This window comes from Anopheles cruzii, chromosome 3 (assembly GCF_943734635.1).
Source record: "Anopheles cruzii chromosome 3, idAnoCruzAS_RS32_06, whole genome shotgun sequence".
Taxonomy (NCBI): domain Eukaryota; kingdom Metazoa; phylum Arthropoda; class Insecta; order Diptera; family Culicidae; genus Anopheles; species Anopheles cruzii.
This window is the reverse complement of record NC_069145.1, coordinates 4273969-4293120: the sequence shown is the minus strand read 5'-3', so window position 1 is coordinate 4293120 and position 19152 is coordinate 4273969. Positions and strand designations below refer to the sequence as shown.

General features: G+C 50.8%; 3 protein-coding genes across 3 annotated transcripts; 1 reads left to right on the top strand and 2 right to left on the bottom strand.

The window, feature by feature from the left end:
- The first annotated feature begins 541 nt into the window (after window positions 1-541).
- On the top strand, window positions 542-4245 carry LOC128275107 (transmembrane protease serine 9-like). Its single transcript, XM_053013501.1, has 8 exons — window positions 542-880; window positions 954-1286; window positions 1352-2060; window positions 2593-2672; window positions 2823-3224; window positions 3294-3393; window positions 3474-3775; window positions 3843-4245. Exons 1-8 carry the CDS (start codon window positions 811-813, stop codon window positions 4148-4150), a joined length of 2304 nt encoding a protein of 767 aa, XP_052869461.1. The 5' UTR covers window positions 542-810; the 3' UTR covers window positions 4151-4245.
- A 2580-nt stretch (window positions 4246-6825) lies between these two features.
- LOC128275098 (gustatory receptor for sugar taste 64e-like) lies at window positions 6826-8461 on the bottom strand. The gene is made up of 4 exons (XM_053013487.1): window positions 8406-8461; window positions 7467-8322; window positions 7247-7401; window positions 6826-7183 (listed from the first exon to the last, which is right to left on the bottom strand). Exons 1-4 carry the CDS (start codon window positions 8459-8461, stop codon window positions 6826-6828), a joined length of 1425 nt encoding a protein of 474 aa, XP_052869447.1.
- Window positions 8462-16776: 8315 nt separating this feature from the next.
- Window positions 16777-17979, bottom strand: LOC128273481 (glutathione S-transferase 1-1-like). Its single transcript, XM_053011450.1, has 3 exons — window positions 17811-17979; window positions 17330-17752; window positions 16777-17260 (listed from the first exon to the last, which is right to left on the bottom strand). Exons 1-3 carry the CDS (start codon window positions 17898-17900, stop codon window positions 17102-17104), a joined length of 672 nt encoding a protein of 223 aa, XP_052867410.1. The 5' UTR covers window positions 17901-17979; the 3' UTR covers window positions 16777-17101.
- Between the last annotated feature and the right edge of the window lie 1173 nt (window positions 17980-19152).

The following is a 19152-nucleotide window of genomic DNA, read 5'->3' as shown; positions in this document are numbered from 1 at the left end:
ACCTTGAGGACTGTGGCTACCATTGGATGCTGCATTTGAACACCGCACAAAACACTATTTCATCGCTTCGCTTCCTGTGGCTTAACAAACATGTAAACATGTTTTTTTCCAAAACTATCGGAGATTCCTGAACTGGCAATCTGTTTGCACGTTATCAGTGGGGAAATTGCAGAAGTGTTTCGAGTGGGCCACAATAAAATCTAAATAAAGTTACTTCATTAATAACTGAGAGTTCTGTTTCGAAATATGAACTACTACTATTCGTTGGCTGCTTTAGATTTTCCTAACAATTTGCGTCCGTTTAAAAATTTCACCAAGGCCGAGAAGCCACAGAGTAGGCCGCCGTATCAAAATCAGTTTCACCTCGAAAATGACCCCTACGGTGGCGTCCTCTGCAGGTCGCGCGTTGATAGAACGCAGTTTTCGAATCGAAAATTCCACCGACTCCCGTGACCCGTCTGTGTTGGTGTGCTTGTTTTGCAGCCTTCGCGCATCTCCATCAAAACATCGAAGTAGCCATCGGCGGCAGTAGAAGCAGAGCAACGCGTAAAGGAAGTGGAAACCGTGTGCTGGTCTGATCGCACGCGCCGACGGCGATCGGTTCGGAGATTCGATTCGGTTCCCCGCGCGATCACGAGCACGAAGCGCGGTGCATTCCGATCACAAAAGCAGCAACGAGCCAACGAAACGGACTGCCGTGGCCGCTGTTCCACAGAGTGTCGCTCCGTGCTACGTGTTGTCGTCTGGTTTTACGATCCAGATTCCGTTTCGGTAGATTATATAGCCTCGTTCCCCCGGACCAGAAGGAACATGAAACTGCAGACATCCCCAGCGGTGTTGCTGCTGCTCCTCGGCACGTTCTGCGGGTTATCATGGGCACGTGAGTATCGCGATCATCCTTCCAGTTGCCGGGTGTAATAAGATTCTTTCTATACTTCCCATTTGCTGAACAGTGAACCTGTACGACGAGTGCCGTACGCCGGACGACCAGCAAGGTACCTGTGTGCTGCTGCGCTCCTGTTCCACAATCCGTGAGCTACTGATGAAGAAGACCGCGCTGACCGCCGGGGAGCGGGACTACATAGTGAAGGCCAAATGCGGAACGCAGGGTAGCTCGGTGTTGGCCTGTTGTCCGTTTTCGCGCAAACTTCCGGCACGTTTCGGGGTACCGGTTGAGTTGCCGAAACCCGGCGAGTGCGGTACGATGCTTTCGAACCGCATCGTCGGAGGATCGGTCACGCATCTCGGTGACTATCCGTGGTTGGCGCGCATTCAGTACTACAAGAGTAAGCCCCGGAATACTCCGTCGTTTCATTCCACTAATGGACCACCCTCCCTCCCCGATCTTCAGCCAACAATCGGTACGGGTTCCACTGCGGTGGAGTTCTCATCCACAGTCAGTATGTGCTGACTGCTGCACATTGCATCGAAGGTGTTCCGTCGAGCTGGATCGTCTACCAGGTGAGGCTCGGTGAGCACGATACGACCAAGGATGTCGACTGCGAAGATGACGACTGTGCTGACCCGGTACGAGATGTGCTGATTACGACGTACGTGGTGCATCCGGATTACTACAAACAGAACGGTGCCGACTACAACGATATCGCGCTGCTCCAGCTCGCAGAGACGGTCGAGTCAACCGACTACATTCGGCCAATCTGTCTACCGACAGCGGACAACATGCGGGCGGAAAATTTGACCGGCAAGTTTGCCACCGTGGCCGGCTGGGGCCAGACGGAGAAAAGTTCCTCCAGCACGCAGAAACTCCATCTGCAGGTCCCGCTCTGGGGTAACGATGCGTGTGCCGACGCCTTCACCGATGTGCGGCTGGACATTACCGGCACGCAACTGTGTGCCGGGGGCGAAAAGGGGAAAGACTCGTGTCGGGGCGATTCGGGCGGTCCACTGATGCGTTACGTGGCCCCGAGTGGGTCCACCAACCGATTCTGGTTCCTGGCCGGTGTGGTAAGCTTCGGGTTGGAGCAGTGCGGTACTTCCGGAGTTCCCGGGGTGTACACGCGCATGAGTGAATTTACGGACTGGGTCCTGGAAACCATGGAGTAGGCATCCGTTTGCGTGCTTTTTGCGGCAGTGGCTCAAGAACGTCTAAATTTTGAAACGCTTTGCTGAGCCACGCAATCAAAAATACATCGCGAAGAAGTAGGAGGATCAAATAAAGTTTTATTATTTACAGAACAAGTGTACATTGTTCCGCTGTATCTTTAACTAGCGCCTTCAAAAGCGATGATTTGAGAAAGTTCCCCAAATGGGCACCGGTCAAATAGAGGCTTGGGAAATACCCTTGCGCACGATCGTCAAGCGTGTCATGTCTGAGAGAGTGAGAGACAGAAAGAGATAGCGAGTGAGCAAGGAAGACAGAATTATGACAACAATAAACAAAACTCGTTTCCCCGGGTCTTCTCCCCACCATCGTATCTCACGGGTTGTTACCGGCCGGCACCGGACAGCGAGTGTAAATCTCGAGATGTACGACACTCGATCGTGATCGTTCGCCCCAAGCGGAGCGGTGTGTTAGTTGCCATTGTGTAGCGACCTGTTCCCAGGTTGTGTTCCTGTCCCGCACGCAATTAGCATGCAATCGAAAAGTTCCCGTTTGCAGGTGACAGTGGCCGTAGCCGTCGCGGTGGTGTTCGGTGTGACTGGAGCACAGTGTTAGTAGCGTTTGCGTGGTTGTCGTCGTCAAACGACGTATCGGCCGGAGGATGATCCCGTCAAGGGCGCGATCATCCGAACGATATGTCACAGTTCGCACAGACAAAGGCGAAGACTAACAGGCTTTCCGTCTGGTGCTATCTCTGCAGATCTTGACCCGTGCACCACACCGGATCGAACGGCTGGAACCTGTGTGCTGGTGGCGCAGTGCAGCTACGTCCGAACGCTCCTCTACAAACCGGTTCTGACGACGAACGATGTACAGTATCTCGAGAGTAGTCGTTGTGGTGTCCGCGAACGGAAGGTGCTCGTTTGCTGTGCGGCTCCCGATAGCGCGGGGAACCCAACTCCGACCACTCCGACACGCCCGTCGGCTCCACCATCCACTACGCTGGCAACGGTCATACGGCAGAACCTAGGGGAGTTCTCGGAGCAGGTAAAACTTCTGCCAAAGGAGTGCGGCATCCAGTACTCGGATCGAATCATCGGGGGAGAACGGGCCAAGATCGACGAGTTTCCGTGGACGGCTCTGATACAGCACCGACGAAATAGTAATCACAACCGGGGAGAACCATCAGAAGGTACAGAGTCCTAATGAACCTTTCCGTTTCCCGCCGTAGATGGTGATCTCAAGTTCCACTGTGGGGGATCGTTGATTAGCGATCGTTACGTTCTGACGGCTGCCCACTGTATCAACAACATCGCACGATCGTGGACGATGTAAGAATCTGTAACCAAGGGCTGCACGTCTTTCGGTAGTATCATGACCAGTCCGCTTTGCTTTCTCGTCCACAACAAAGAACTGCTGTTCGGTTAGGTGAATGGGATCTGCAAGCGGAACGCGACTGCACCACGATCTTCGACGAGCAAATCTGTGCCGACCCGGTGCAGGATATTGCGGTCGAGCGGCTCATCGTGCATCCGAACTACGCCACGACATTATCGCGGGTGAAGAACGATATCGCCCTGATACGTTTGGCGCAACCGGCACAGTTTACTGACTTTGTTCAACCGATCTGCCTGCCGCTCAGCGATGGCGAGCGTACGCGATCGTACGACGGGCAAAGCTTCATGGTCGCTGGATGGGGTCAAACGGAGGAGGGTAAGACTGATTAATGAAGTAATAATACGTATGCGAATAATGCATGCGACCTTGATGCTCGTTTTAGCACCCCAAAGCCAGTACAAACTCTTCGTGGTGATCAAGGGCGTACGGGAGGCCACCTGCCAGCAGAGCTACCCACGCGCAGACATTGACGGTACGCAAGTTTGTGCTGGAGGCGATGCGAACAAGGACTCTTGTCGAGGCGATTCCGGTGGACCGTTGATGTACAACGGGAATAGCGAGAAAGGGCCGCTGATGTATCTGGCCGGAGTGGTCAGCTTCGGTAGGAAGTGTGGTTTGCAGGGAGTTCCCGGTGTTTATACGCGTGTCAATCAGTACCTCGAGTGGATCGTGGGTACCCTAGAACCATAGTGTGCTCTCACGGTCGATGATAGCGATCTCAGTCTTTTGATATGACTGACTTTTCTGACAAGTTGATAATGACCTCGCTTGATAATGACAGGCTAAACCGCGCTAGTCTCGTTCTAGTGGTTCATGACATGATCTTCATTTAGAAGAAAGTAAGCAAAATATTAAAAACGCAATAATATGGGTTTATTTGCTACAGTAATGGAATATTTAACACACCATAAACGTGATCGCTCAGGACTCTAACGCTTCCACGATCCAGCTCCGGAAGGATTCGATCTTGGTAAATACCAAATGACCATCAAAGTTTGCACAGTTCGAGAGTGAATTGAGAACACCGACCAACTCCGTTCGTTTGCTGGTACGATCCTCGTCGATCGTTTTCGTCACCGTCAAGCCTCCTCCAGGCTCCACGACCAATGCTCGTTCGCTTGAGGACACACACAGGTGATGTGATGCTTCAGCGGGAACCGAGGACAAATACCGACCGCATGCAGTTTCATTGGCCGCCCGGTAGTTTGTGATCGTTTTGTATCGATAACCACCGAGCTCTGAAAACAGCAAAATAAAAGTAACAGAAACTTTGGACTCGCTGTACTGTCCAGTTGCTCTCACCACAAGTGTTCTGATTCCATCCGGCCGCTTGGAAGTCTTGTGTCTTGCCGTTGGTGGTTCCCGATAAACAGACTGGAGCGACCCAACCGTTGAGAGGGACTTTTTGGGCTAATCTGAGCAACGCCAAATCGATTCTGCTCCGATCACGGTAGGCTTCGTGAAGGATAACCTTCGTCACCATCACATCGAACGCAGGGTCAGCGCACATTAGATCTTGGGCCACACTACAGTCGACCGTCGAATCCAGATCCCACTCTCCGAGTCTCACGGTGAGGCTGGAAATGAGAAGGAGCACATTATTGGGCATGTCGCAATTGGTGACCACAGTTCAATGTACTTTGCCCAAGACAACGTGTCATCGACGCAACTGGCTGCCGTCAGCACGTACTGGTCCGATATAAGCGAGCCACCACAAAAGAACCGGTTTTCATATGCTAAAATGGGAAGCCAATAAAAAAGTTTGTTTAGAGGCAGCTAATGAGAGGCAAAACCAAAATGTCTCTAGAAAAACGACCCATTGGCGACAAAGCATTACCTTTATAATGCAGCAGAACGTTCCATGGATGGCGACCAAGAGTGCTGCTGTTTAGCTCCGTTTGGACACCGCACGCATGGGGCAAAAGGGCCGTTGAAGAGTGATTTCTGGTAATCTCATCAACTTTAGGTCCTTCGGTGGTCGATGGAGTGCTCTGTGCGCAACAAACGAGCGCCTTGCCGTCTGCGGTGTGACCACATGCACTGTCCTCCACAAACCGGATGTCTTCGATTGTGTGCACATCCTTGCGCAGAGTTAACAGAATATTATCGCACTGTTTCACTGGCACGCACCGGCCAGGTAGTTCCGTCACCGTGATGCACGGATGCCAAAGTGCCGCTAGAACCACGGTACAACGGAGTAGTTTCTCGTTTCATTCGAAGCTTCTGCGTGTAACTTACGTCGTCCGCCAGATACAGAGCCCACTGCCAGGGCGAGAACAAGCCACAATCCTTTGGCGCTTCTCAATGGTTGAGCCATGTCGGAGCGACAGTTCTTGTTGGACTGAAATCTCAACGCCGCTGATAAGCCGCTAGCGCTGCGCTGAGACCAACGGTCTATCAACATTCTGCCGGAGGATTATGATTAATGTATTCCATTTTAGCACGGGCCAGACGATCTTGTCATATCCATAGTCGCCTTCGATGCCCTACAATTGCTTAGCAGCCAGCCCATCATGAATGCAACGGTGAGTGATTCAACTTTAATGGATTAGATTCGCCCCTCCAACAGCAATCGGCAGGCTGCTGAAGTTATTAGGAACGGGCAACTGTCGAGCGTCGAGCGATTCCCAAAACAAGGTCACGTATGTATGTCGTCGCTGTATTTTTGTGAACGTTATGGCCGGCGATTGATTATAACTTCTCCGGGGACGACATCAGCACGAAAGCTGCGTAGCTCATTATCTTCGTATTAACCTCGCGTAACGGGGCCAATTAAAATTCGATCGACCGTGACGACCACAGTGAAATGCTCAAAGATTGAGCATTTCCGTTTCGCCCGACAATCTTCAGCTGGATTTCCCAATTAGGTGTGTTTTAATAAAATTCCTGTGCACCGTGCGCTTGAACTTGAAAGGAATGGGTCGATAACCGAAAGCTTTATTCGGGTCGGGTTAATGTTCTATGTCGCAAGTATCGATGGGCAATGACCTAGGCAACCCGCCTTCATATCAATTAGCCTCACGCACGGGTAGATGTGCCCCAATCGATTAAAACTTAAACATTTCTCTAGTTTACTGCGAGAACTCATCAGTAACAAGCATAGCATATGATTCCTTCTTTATTGTTTTAAGTACTCAATCATACTCATCATCAAACATATTTACGGCACCTGGAACATACAAAAAATGTCGTTAGTAAGGAACATACATCCAGAAAACCCCACTCACACTGAAACACATCGAAATCGATCGATTGAACGATCCCCAAACACCAAAACGAAAGCACACACATGGCCAACGCTATCTACGACGAGGACAGTGAAGCAAACACCGAAACATCGCGGCACCCCGTCGTCGTCCGATCGCCTACAGCGTGTCCATACGCTTGAGCTTACACAGGTCAACGTCGGAGGTTTCCTCTTTGTGGAACTGGATCAGTACTAGCTCATAGGTGATGATGACTCCCGTCACATTCAGCACCAGCTTGCGGGACATGCTGAAAAACTTGAGCCCCGTCAGGGCGACCGTGTCCGTCGAGACCTCCTCGGCGAACCGTTTCGCTTCCAGGCACCAACCCTCACGTGGAATCGTGCGCAGGACCTCGATCGGACGCTTCGACTCATCGTTCACTTCCGCCGCAAACATGGCCACCGCCAGCGTTCGGCCGATCAGGATGATGAGGTTGAACCAAAAGTAAACCGTGTGGACGAACGTTGGCCGAGTGCTGAAAGCAATGGATACAGGTCAGTTTGGTTAGTCCGACCGGAAGTTACGGAGCTAGACTTACTTCATGCTGTTCAAAATCTGGACACAGATAAAGAACAGATTGTTGGAGATCGATAGCATCGTGATCACCGAAATGTGATCATCCACCAGCGTCACGAGATCACACACGTTCCGATACATTTGGCGCTGTTCTCCCCAGAACTTTTCGGACATTTTCTAAACGAAAACCGTAACGAGGCATTAGTTATTCGGTCCGCCTTTGCTTATCTGTCGCTGCTTACCTCTCGCTTGTGCTGCCTCAGGTACACATTGATACGCCGAAACGAGTGCGACAGGCCCATGCTGATCACGATCACGAACAGATCCAGGTAGCTCCAGATGAAGTTACAAATCACGTTGAAGAACTTGGTCAGAAAGCCTCGCAAGGTGGAGTAATGAAAGTAGTAGAAGACGAACGCGAAGTTTGATTTGAAGAACGCCTCGTACGGGTCGTGCACTGCCGGGCAGTTGTTGGAGTAGTGCACGGCCGACACGATCGACAGCAGGTGCTCCGACAGGGACAGCGTCATCACCAGAATCGAGCACATGCGAATCCTGTGCGCCAGCACGGCCTGCTCGAAGATGTCCTTCTGCCGGGGCAGACTTTCGTCAACGTGGGTCCACTTTACCATCAGCGCTGGCCACCGTTTGGCCAGCCGACAAAAGCGGTACATTCCGTACAGGTTGTAGCAGTAGAAAAAGGCCGTCACCATCTTCTGAAAGTTGTAGCGCTTGCTGGCGAAAAAGTACACGGACATAGTGGTAAGGAACCCGATGCCCAGGGCACAGAAGTACGCGTAAAACGCCCGTGCACTGGTGTACGATAGGCGTAGCTTCCGCGGATCTTTGGCCAGTATTCCGCAGACGGGCATGATGGAGAACAGTTGTGCCATGACCAGCACACCCCGGACGGCGTCGTGAAACGTGCCATCGTGGATCCAATCATCTCGATCGGCTTTTTGCATCGGTCGGGGCCAGTGCAACATGGCCTCGAGACCGTAACGCAACCGATCCTTCCAATCGGACGGTATCAGTGACTTCTCTTTTGAGGGAAACGCAACTTTCCTGCGATCGGCCACCAACTCGTCCATATGAAGACTGTAATGGAGGGTCAAACGGTAGGTACATTTTTTCAACTTTAAGGACGCACCTAAATGGTTTAGAATTTACGAGATGTTTACCTTATAGTATTGGTCCTTCTCAGAAGCACCTTTTTCGGGTGCACCTTTGTGGCCATCGTGGGTCCGAGCAGCAGGAGCGCTTTCGTGAAACTATTTACTATGACCCAAAGGAGTATGTGAATCACCTCGCACTGGATCAGGATCATAAATTATTGCAGAAGTAATTACACCTTCCTATCAACGGCCACCATCTAACAGCACCACTCTAAACAAGTCACCGCGGTCAAAGCTACCCATTTGTGGCACGTTTCACAAAAACAAATCATTAATCATAATAAATTGCTTTCAAAAACGCAACTTTCAATCACGGGGCAAAATGTTGTTTTGAATTGAGAGCTTCGTAATAATGCTATTTAAAGCTAAGGTCTATGATCTACATGTACCTTATAAGTTTACGCACTAATTGCATAGCTTTAGGCGTACTAGTTTGTAAGATAACCAACTCCAACGATCAACGTGGTAATAGGTAAGTGGTCGTAATTTGCAACAATAATATCACAGATCATCTTTTTATTGAAAGCAAGTTGTATAAAATGTTTGATTTACATAAGACTTGATTTACTATTTGTTAAATAAAAACAAGATTCTTCCTCGAGCAAAAGTAGGAGAAAGCTGAAAGAAATATCATTGTTTACCGTAGGCCTAAAACCGCCCTCGACAAGCCGTCCTCGTAAACCTTACGGTGGATCGTTTCCCTAACAACGGCGCGGCTGCAGTAAGTGATTATATTTGTATAAATTACTTTTCATCGTGTCACGCCCCAACCCGAGAGCAATGGGCCCAAATTGAATCCTAATCTAACACACTTTTCGCTTCCGCACATCGTCATCATCGCCCGTCGCACGGTCACGGTCGCCCATTGACGCCGACCTAACGGAACTAAAAGCTTCGACCAAGCTCAGTAAGTCAGACTCCCCATCGGAAAAAAAGAAGGCACGCACGCACGTCCCTCATAAGTGAGTGCGAAATATTCGAAGTTTACTTGAGCAAACCGAGAACCGTGGCAAACCGCTCTGCCACTAACTTTTTACCGTTTCCACGATTTCCTGCATTCCCAGAAGAACTGTCGACCCGTATTACGATGGCCGCAGTTCGGTCCGGCCAGCTCCTGGTCGGCCGGGTCGGTGGTAAAATTGTTGACCACCATCTCATTATCCCTTCCTGGGCGTCCTTTTCTGACGGGCTCAGTTTTATGTATGCTCACACGTGCTCACACACGGTGACAACTATCCAATCCGACCGATAGGTCCGACACATGTAAGTTTCGGTTCGTTACACGACGGCAGTCGGGTCGGGAATACTTTGCACGCTGCTCACGTGCAAGGATTATCGTCACCATTTTTGGCTTCCGCTTCGTTAACCTGCGTCAGGACCAGCTCGTACGTTACGACCGTGGCCGCTATCTATCTTGTGAGAGATCGAGAGAGAGAGAGAGAGCGAGAGAGCGGGGCAGAATATTAGGTCAGTAACGGAAACGGAAAATGGACAGAAATACACTCCATATTCGACGGCCGGATACCTTCAGGATGAGTTCACGCGTCAAGTGAAAAAACCCGTAACCGGTCAGGACAACGGGGTCGTGAGCGACCTGCCGACGGAACCGTTGTACCTTTAACGGTAAGACAAGAAAGCCAACAGTACCATAAATATCCCTCCATGAATTGGGAGCTAATGAAGAATAACCACCACGGAATCAGAACGTATTAGAGACACAAATAAAGCGAGCAGCAACATTTACTTCCTCGATGTTGCTACACTCTGGCGGCAGTTGGTAGAACAGGGCCCGCAGTCGGCAGTAGTCGTCGTGGATGGTGGACCCGGTCAGCGAGACCGCTACGATGCGCCCCACCAGATGGACCAACGAGTACCAGAAGTAAGTCGTGACGATGAGGGAAGAATTTTGTCTGCAAGAAGGGTAGGGCAGGGTTTTAGATTTAATTACGGGTACGGATCGGGATCGCTTACTGGAACACGTTCAGCAACTGAATGCAGATGAAGAACAGGTTGCTGGCGTACGAGATGACGATGAACGCACCGATCTGTCGGTTCACCAACCGTATCAAGGCCACCACATTCCGGTAGTGGACACATAGCTCCGTCCAGAAGGCTGGCCTTTGGGGGTACTTCCTGGTGCGTGCCATAACCATGCACAAGTGTTGGAAGGTACCTCGAAGCCCCATGCTGACGGTGATGAGGAAGAGGTCCACAAAGTTCCAGTAGCTCGTCAGGAGCGTGGCGATGATTTGCGCTACGAACCCCAGGTACGGGCTGTACGGCAGAAAGGTGAACATTTCCGGAAACGCCTGTCGATAGTGAGCTTCCCAAAAGCTTGCGATCGGGCAGCGATAGGCCCGGTGGAGACCGGCCGGTTTGGAGAGAATGTGTTCGATCAGTGCGCTCGCCAGAAGCACACCGGAGGCCACCATCGTATGCCGGGCGATCCGTCGATAGGATGCACCCAAAAGCGGTTGATCGGGGAGCGAGTGCTCCACGTGTGCCCAGCGATTGACGAGAGAGGGCATCCGGCGTGCCAGGATGCTAAAGTTAACCGATACGAGCAGATTCAGGCTGAAGAACATCCACGACACTGAGAGGACAGGAAGAAATGGCATTCCAATTATGTTAACTTATTTCACACCACAGCGCCTTACTTATCTTGGCAAACTCAACGCCGCTGCTCCAGAAGGTGGCCAGCGAGAACCCGGACATCACCAGTGCTCCCAACTGGACGGCGAAAGTGTACCCCTGTCTCCAAGACGCTGCCTTCCACCGGAGCTTCCACCAGCGGGACCCATTCGAGCAAATCCCTTCCAGCGGCATCAAACCAAATACTTGGCCCACCATCAACACGGGTCGCAACGTGTGCCAAAAGTACGCCCCTCGGTTCACGGCCGGGCGCGTCCTACGATGTCCTACGTAATGGTGCGCTGAAAACGGGCCCATCAGTATCAGAGTTTGATAACGCACGCCTGATTACGGTTGTCACGCGCGCGAACAAATTTCACTAACCTCCGAGAATGGGCCACCGGCTTTTGGCCACCGTCTTTGAAAGTTGGCGGAAAGTTTTGGCCGCCAAAGGGTGTACCTTGTGGGTCGCGTAGAACAACGAGTGAACCATCGCGAACCGAGCGAAGCGAATGGGCCGTGTCAGGCGGAGGGCTTAAATATGTTCACTAAACATGCAAATCATCGGCGCCGATTCGCGGATGTGAGGATAAGGTGTATCCCATTGTAAAGGCGACAGGCAATGGCTTAACGAAGATTGACAATTTCAAGCGAATGTCCCGCATCGCAACGAGCAGTGAAGTGGAACTCCCCGGACCAACGTGGACGACTCTTGTGCAGGATATAGGGGTTGAAAACTTTCGCAATCATGCTCCGGGTAATTTAGATGAGGTTTTTGCTAACTTTGCACCATTTACTCATATGGACTCGGCACAGTCGATTGCACCTACGGGCACACTTTTATCGTTAAATAAGGCTTACCCAAGCGCATTTTAATAGAATACGCTACGCTGTTGTAGTATTTAAAATGACTTCTTGGTTTTTTAATATAGACTTGATGGTACAAACTATTTTCAGCCTGTTTTACTATGTTATATTAACTCGCACAGAATGCCCTTAGTATGCCCTTAGAGCAGAGCGTATCTTTAATCTTTTATCACAAGCCGTCCATCTTTATTTGAAATTGCGCCGGGATTGTTTGGCCTGAAAGAGGTTCCGAAAGGGAAACTCATCGCTGGCTTTGCATTTTAAAAGCGAATGCCGCTCGCAACGCTACGGGTTTCATTTTATGTATTGAATTTTTCTTTCACCAGAGAAACTTGTTTACTACCAACAATTCAAATAAGCGATGGAACAGATTCATTTCCGAATAGAAAAGCGTTGGAGGAAAATTTGCAAATAAGCCTATCAACCACCGGGTAGTCCGAGATAGCAAACGCGGGGGGGCGGTCAAAAGAGTACACCACCTAGTGACCTTTTATGCAAAACGTGATAAGGGCCTCTTCCAATGCTTTTCGATCCATGACCCGGACCGGTGACCAGCACTTTACTTCAGTAGACCAGGTTGGTGCCAGCACAAAAGTCTGCGAGCTTGTCGTCGGCCTCCTCTGCTTCTTTCAGCATCACCAGCTCGAATGTGATGAGAGTGCCAGCCATCTGCGCGAAACCGAGACAGACAGTGGTTAGTTTTTAATTTAAGGTGCTCTCCCATAGCTTTCCTACCGCCAGAATGATGCCTCGCTTGAGGTAGAAGAAGCCGTGACCCGACAGGCAGTGGTTGCCGGTCATAATTTCGTTCGTTAAACGTTGAACCTGAAACAATAAAGACGTATGTCCAACAGACAAGCATTACGTCCCCGTCCTCCGGGGAAACTCACGTCTATCGACCAGCAGCTCATCGGCACCGAGCGGACCACGTCGAGCAGCTTTAGTGACGCCACATGGATGCTGGACGACACCAGCAGCATGAACAGTGTGCGAAGGATGAGAAAACCGAGAGAAAACTTGAAGTAAGCCTCCGCCAGTGGTGAGGCTGAAAATCTGCAAGCAAAAAGGCAATTAGTTACCCGGCCCGTCGGCGGTTACCGTTGACGCCCATCACCGGAAAGCGTTGAACATCTGATAGAAGATGAAGAACAGATCGGAGGCGGTCGTGAAGATAACGATCGGCGACATGATGCGCTCCATGTAGACCACCAGGCTCGAGATGCACCCATAGTCCTGCCGGACCTTCTGCCACACGGTGTCCGTCACGTGGCGGCTCTTGTAGCTCAGGGCGTGCCGGTAGAGCTGATTGTAGCGCCGAGCGAGCGCCAGGCCCACGAAGATGATGAACAGATCCATGAATGTCCAGATGTAGAGAAATATTTTGTGTGTGATCTCAATCAGCAGGACCACCGGCAGATTGGGCGGAATGTAGTGGAAGTATTTCGGATGCTCCCGCTCGTAAAACAGTACCCACAAGGCGGTCGTGTTGTCACATCGTTCGTAAAACTGCAAGTTTGAGTTGTACACGGACGCCACGTGTAGCGCGTCCTCCACTACAAACAACCGAAACCGAACGAGGATTAGCCGAGTCGGCGGATTGGAAACGGGTTTCGAGGTGCGGAACACCTACCGAAGGCTAGCACCAGCATGGTACTTCCGATGAGAATAGTTTCGCGTTTCAGCGTCCAAAAGCGCTGCTCGCTGTACGGTGGGTACAGGAATGCGTCCTCCATCGAGCGCCACGTCGTCATTATTGCTTTCCAGCGGAACGCTATTGTGAAGAAAGCGATGGCTCCGAGCAAATTCAGAGTGTAGTAGACCACACCACCTATCCGGGATATACCGGGTGACGGGGATGCTGTAATATTCTTGTGCCCGTCTCCCGAAAACAACCAAAGCACTTACTTATTTCAGGCATCGCCATCCGGCCCACCGTCAGGCTGTAGTAGACGTGAGCTCCCAGTGTGAGTGTGGCGGTGATGAAAAAGTAAAAGCTGTACGCCGTCCGCAGACTGATCCATCGGAAGGCAATATCCTGCACAGTTGGCCGAAACAGTCCCACGAGCGGAAAGAGCGAGAACAGCTGCGACAGCAGCAGAAACGGTCGCACCGCCTGATGGAAGTCATCAATCCTGGGCGTCTCCATCGTCCGGATTCGCACCAGACGTGTCACATCACACCGGCAGGCCGCAAGCGTGTGACTACAGGGCTCCTCCTGCAACTATTAGCCCGAACCGAATCGGCCAACCTTGGTTCATTAAGAAACCATTCCCTTCCAACACACACCGAAGGGTACGAGTTAAACCGCAGCGTTGTCAATTTTGAAGGTTATGGTCAACCGAACGACTGGCAATGGTGAATAATTGAAGCGCAGCAACGCAGACTGGGCCGTTGCCAACCAAACGTTCGACCGGAAACGAAGAGGAATGTTGTGCGAAAGCGTGCAGGTGTTGTTTACCGAGAAGTGCAGCGTGCCCGGTCACGAATCCCTTTCAGAAGTACGTGCAGTCGGTGGAGGTGTCCGGTATTTTTTTCACCTGATCCAGGAGCACCAGCTCGTAGGTTACCAGCGTTCCAGCCATCTAGAAATGGGATTGCCAGTTTGATAAAAAAAACAAATCTCACAGATATCTGTTTACGTGCAACGCCCGGGGGAGATTATGTTCGAATCTGAGGTAGCTCTGGGTAGGTTGAATGCTTGAGTGGGTAACTTACTAAATCAAAACAGAGGCTGATGGTACAACACCACGGTAGGAGTACTGTGTGGTTTCGCATGCTACCTAAGCCGCGAAATTTAATTAAGTAGGATTTTAACTGAATGTTGTTATTTTTGAGTAACCTTGATCAATGATTAAATCTCGTGGGCAGAAGCGCTCTAAATTATACAACCAAAAAAACGTTTTTTTTTCTAATTTGTCTGCTCAATTGTCTGGTCCGCTACGTTGTGAACCATGTAGTAGAGTGAAGCATGCAATAAGTGTGAAATCGAATCGCGCACGAAAGCGCACCTACTCACCGCCAGTATTATTTGTCGTTTAAGCAAGAAGAACCGTTTGCCCGACAGGACGTTCTCGCCGGTGGACACTTCATCCGTCAGGCGTTGCAGCTGGCAATCGGGGATCGGGGAAAGCAAAATGGATAAAAAAGTAACACCAAACATGCTCGAAACTCACGTCTATGCCCCAATTTTTCGACGGCACATTTCTCAGAAGGCTCAGCGGACGAACGGACGCCACGTACACGCCGGAACTGATGTACAGCATGGCGATGGTTCGGAACATGAGCAACAGCAGCGAGTACCAAAAGTACACGTAATTCGCAATGGCACGTCGGCGTCTGAAAAAGTGAGCGATGGTTCGGTGTTGGTCATTTGCTAGCGCAAATGAGGTGCAAGTGTCCATACTGAAACCCGTTGAATAGCTGGGTCGCTATGAAGTACATATCGTTGGCGCAAGCGAGCAGAATCAGATGGCCGAATTGGTTATCCAGAAAGCTCAACAACTGCGACACGGCAACGTAGTCCATACGCACATCCGTCCAAAAGTTTGCCGGACACGACATTCCCTGGACGGCCCACAGGCGGTGAAAGATTTGATCGAACCGAAACTGTACCCCATAACTGAACGCTATGATGAAGATGTCCACGTACGTCCAGGTGTACCGCATGCACCGATTGATCCACTACGAGTCAGACCGAATGTTAAGAAACTCCAGTCTAACTCCTGGAACCTGCAGTTTACCTCCGTTACGGCCACGGTAAACCCGTTGAAGGGCACCAGGTGAAAGATGTGGGGATGCTCCCGATGGTAGAAGTTCTCCCAGAACGACACGTTCGTCCGATTGCACGTTTCGATCTGCACGATGTTGCTCTCGTACGCCGAGAAGTAGTTCAGGCCGTCCTCCACCAGGGCCAGCGCGAAAATGGTGAAGCACGCGGCTCGGATCCGCCACGCGAGGTTCAGACCAAACGCGGCAGAACCCGCCGGCAGCCGGCGGCGATAGTGTTCCCTCAGAAACGACCGCTCACAGACGGCAAACGCGTTCAGTACCGGAGCCCAACGCACGGCGATGAGCAGAAAAAAGATGGCCGAAAGGTACACCACCGATTGGTAAACGCAGTTGGCTGCGTGTCGATAACAGAGCGGTGTCAAACGGTCACCAATATTTCGCCGTCTGCTCCCAGACCCACATGGCTTACCAAAGTACGTCAGGTTTAGCCCCCTCCGGATGTACCAGCGTACCGAAAGGACCGTGTAGATTCCGGCCAGCGTCAGGTACACGGCCGAGTAGAGGAACCGAGCGCTAAGTACCTTAAATCGAACGACTCGGATGTTGGTGCTGAAAATGTTCACCACCGGCAACAGGGCGATACACTGCCCCAGAAGCAACACTGGAAACCGCAAGCCATAGGTTATCCTCTGAGACGTTCTCTGCTTCAGTTGACCATTTACCCGGTGCGACTGCACGTTGAAACGTTTCGTCGGCGGCACCACTCGAGGCCCGACGCTGAAAGCACTTCCATTTTCGCCGAAGATAGCTCTGCTGCTTACGGTGGCTATTGATTTGCATGGTAATCGTCTCGTGCAGTACGAAACTCGAATCCCCTCGAAGCGGAGCAGCGAAGCTCGGGATCCAATCACTTTAAAAACTAAACCAGGAGTAAAGCGAATTTGGCCGCAAATGCAAGGACCGGTGCGCTTAATCACTGCAGTGGCCGGTTCGGTTTAATAACGAGCACAAACGATTGGACATTAGGGCGACCCAACCCCCTGCTAATTTATCATATGTCCGCGCTGCACCACACCACACAGCACAGGATACCGGCACTAGTGGACCAGTTTGGCTGATTGAGGACTGTAAATTTATTTGAAGTGTCAAATGTTTCAACTGACAAATGTTCATTACCCTCTATTCGGATATTCTGGTGAGAGTGTCCCGAAAAACCGATTCATGTTACACGCGGCCATATCTTTATATTGTTTTATCACCCGGGGGGTGCATCAGCACCCCTCAGTGTTCGTGACTCAATTCGCGTCCCCGTCGCGTCACCGTCGATTATGCAACTCCTTCGCCTTGAAGCTCGCAGCCAAGAAAAGGCCGAGAAGCGTTAATACTTAGAGCACGCCTTATCTCGTCGCCCGCTGGCGTCACGTCATCAACGACTTTGGAGAGAGCGATGGAGAGGTAGGGAGGGAGGGTACTCGCTAGTTCAACGCCGCAAGTCCTGCGGGCGCCTTGCTGCGGAAGAGCTCTCCGAGCTGGATCGCTATGGCTTCGTCCTCCGCGAAGCCCTTCACTTCCTTGCGGCACGTCTCGTACCACCCGTGCAGGCGCTGGTACTTTGTCAAATCCAGTCCACAGTGCTACACACGTACACACACGAAAGGAATTAGAGATTACGTAATTACGGCGGGCGGATCACAATCACTTACCACCGCGGAGCAGACGGTAGGCAGTAGCGCTAGGTCGGCGATGGTTATTTTCTCGCCCGCGAAGTAGTCATTCCGGATGAGGTACGTCTCCAGATCCGTCAGCGCGTTCCGGGCGCCCGTAATCATCTCCTCGGACAGCTCGGTGACCGCACCACTGAAGAGCTTGCCGATGACACCGAAGAACTTCGGAAAGAAGGCGCCCAGATCGTGGTGCAGTACGCGATTGATTTGGGCTTTGTCGCGCGGTATATTCGGGTACAGATCGTGGCCGGGCCGGTACGCATCGACCAGATAGGAAAGGATGGCACGTGACTCCCACAAGTAGAACCCGTTGTCGTCCAGCGTTGGCACACAGTGCTCCGGATTCATGCGCATAAACTCCTCGGTGCGTGTTTCGCCGGTCAACGAATTCACTTCCTTCAGCTGTTGGCGGAAGCACTATCTTTAGACACTGTCCAGTTCGACGCAGCACCCTACTTACGTTCAGGGTCAGACCGAGTTCCTTGACCAGCAGCAGCACCGAACGCGACGGTGGGCTTAGCGGGAAGTAGTACAGTGTTGGGACCGGCATTGCTTGACCTGTGTCCGTTCTCGGAACTCAAACCTTCCAAAAGCCAACTGCAATTCTTGTCGCTTCAGATGACGCCCGGCAGGCCACTGTCGGGTGGGGTTCGCAGGTGACAGACAGGTGACAGCAGACTACGGACCAGCGCCGAGTGGCGATAACAACCGCGCGCGGACCGATAAGTGTTCATCATCGCTAGCCCCGCAATGTGGCGACTGATAAGCGATTGGATAGTCCCCCACGTTGCGAGATTCCCAGTAACCTCCCGTTTGCGGGCGACCCCCGATTATGCTCCCGGCACCGGTGGCGCTAGTTGCCGGTTTGTTTCGTATCAGCCTTTATCATCATGGCAGAAAGTATGCCTCGTACAAGTGGTGGCCATCGGTGGCCGCTTCGAAAACAAACGCTTTGCCCGCGCGATAACCTATGCTGGTGGCACTTTCGGTAACCGGGAATGGAATTTATCGAAGGTTGTCTGAGTGCAAAAATAGGTCGATTGCTTTCGTATGATATAAATTTGAAGCCTTAGAGAACAATCAGGCCACTTGATTATTATCCGTATGCATTCTATTATCTTATGCACAGATCCTTAAAGCTATAGAATTAAAAATTCAAGACGATTGGGAATTGTGAATCAGTTCCTACATGCCGGCTTGATTGCAGATTATCCTTAAAAATTATGGAAAGCTTTCATCGGATCGGGGTAGACACAAATTTAGAACTTAATTATTACATTCATCGTTTACCCTTTAGGCCTATTTTGAAGCTCAATAAAACGTTAATCAGTAGATCAAACGATTATTAATTGAACTATTTTATCTCATCTATATACTTCAGACAGAAATGTTGAAATGTGAAATGTGTCGTGGTATTTTTTACAGTGGAATAATCAAGTATCGTTCAGTGATTGAATTTTTATTTTGGTAATGTTTGAAAGCATAGAAAATTTGGGAACGAATGTTGACAGTGTATAAGGATTCTTCGCCTTCAATTACTACAGTAGAAAAAGGGGTTGCTGGATTTAATCGCCTTGAAGCATTGAAGATTGTTCACGTCAAATACGAACAAAAACACACACAACATCTGAAATCGTAGAAAATATACAGGATATCGTACTGGAAAATCGTCAAGCGACTGAAAGAGATTTAATAGAAGTCCAAGGCATCTCATTGAGCAATATTTTGACTGAAATATTGGCTAATATTGGGGGTTGTTACCGACAGCTGCCGATATCGGTAGAGCCAGCTAGCCGCCACTT

Coding starts and splice junctions, on each gene's coding strand:
- LOC128273481 (XM_053011450.1), bottom strand. CDS start 17,900: ATGCCGGTCCCAACACTGTACTACTTCCCGCTAAGCCCACCGTCGCGT. Junction 17,753..17,810: donor AACTCGGTCTGACCCTGAAC/GTAAGTAGGGTG, acceptor TTCCGCCAACAG/CTGAAGGAAGTGAATTCGTT. Junction 17,261..17,329: donor CTACCGTCTGCTCCGCGGTG/GTAAGTGATTGT, acceptor GTACGTGTGTAG/CACTGTGGACTGGATTTGAC.
- LOC128275098 (XM_053013487.1), bottom strand. CDS start 8,461: ATGGCCACAAAGGTGCACCCGAAAAAGGTGCTTCTGAGAAGGACCAAT. Junction 8,323..8,405: donor AGAAGGACCAATACTATAAG/GTAAACATCTCG, acceptor CCTCCATTACAG/TCTTCATATGGACGAGTTGG. Junction 7,402..7,466: donor TGAGGCAGCACAAGCGAGAG/GTAAGCAGCGAC, acceptor GTTTTCGTTTAG/AAAATGTCCGAAAAGTTCTG.
- LOC128275107 (XM_053013501.1), top strand. CDS start 811: ATGAAACTGCAGACATCCCCAGCGGTGTTGCTGCTGCTCCTCGGCACG. Junction 881..953: donor CTGCGGGTTATCATGGGCAC/GTGAGTATCGCG, acceptor TTTGCTGAACAG/TGAACCTGTACGACGAGTGC. Junction 3,776..3,842: donor ATGGGGTCAAACGGAGGAGG/GTAAGACTGATT, acceptor TGCTCGTTTTAG/CACCCCAAAGCCAGTACAAA.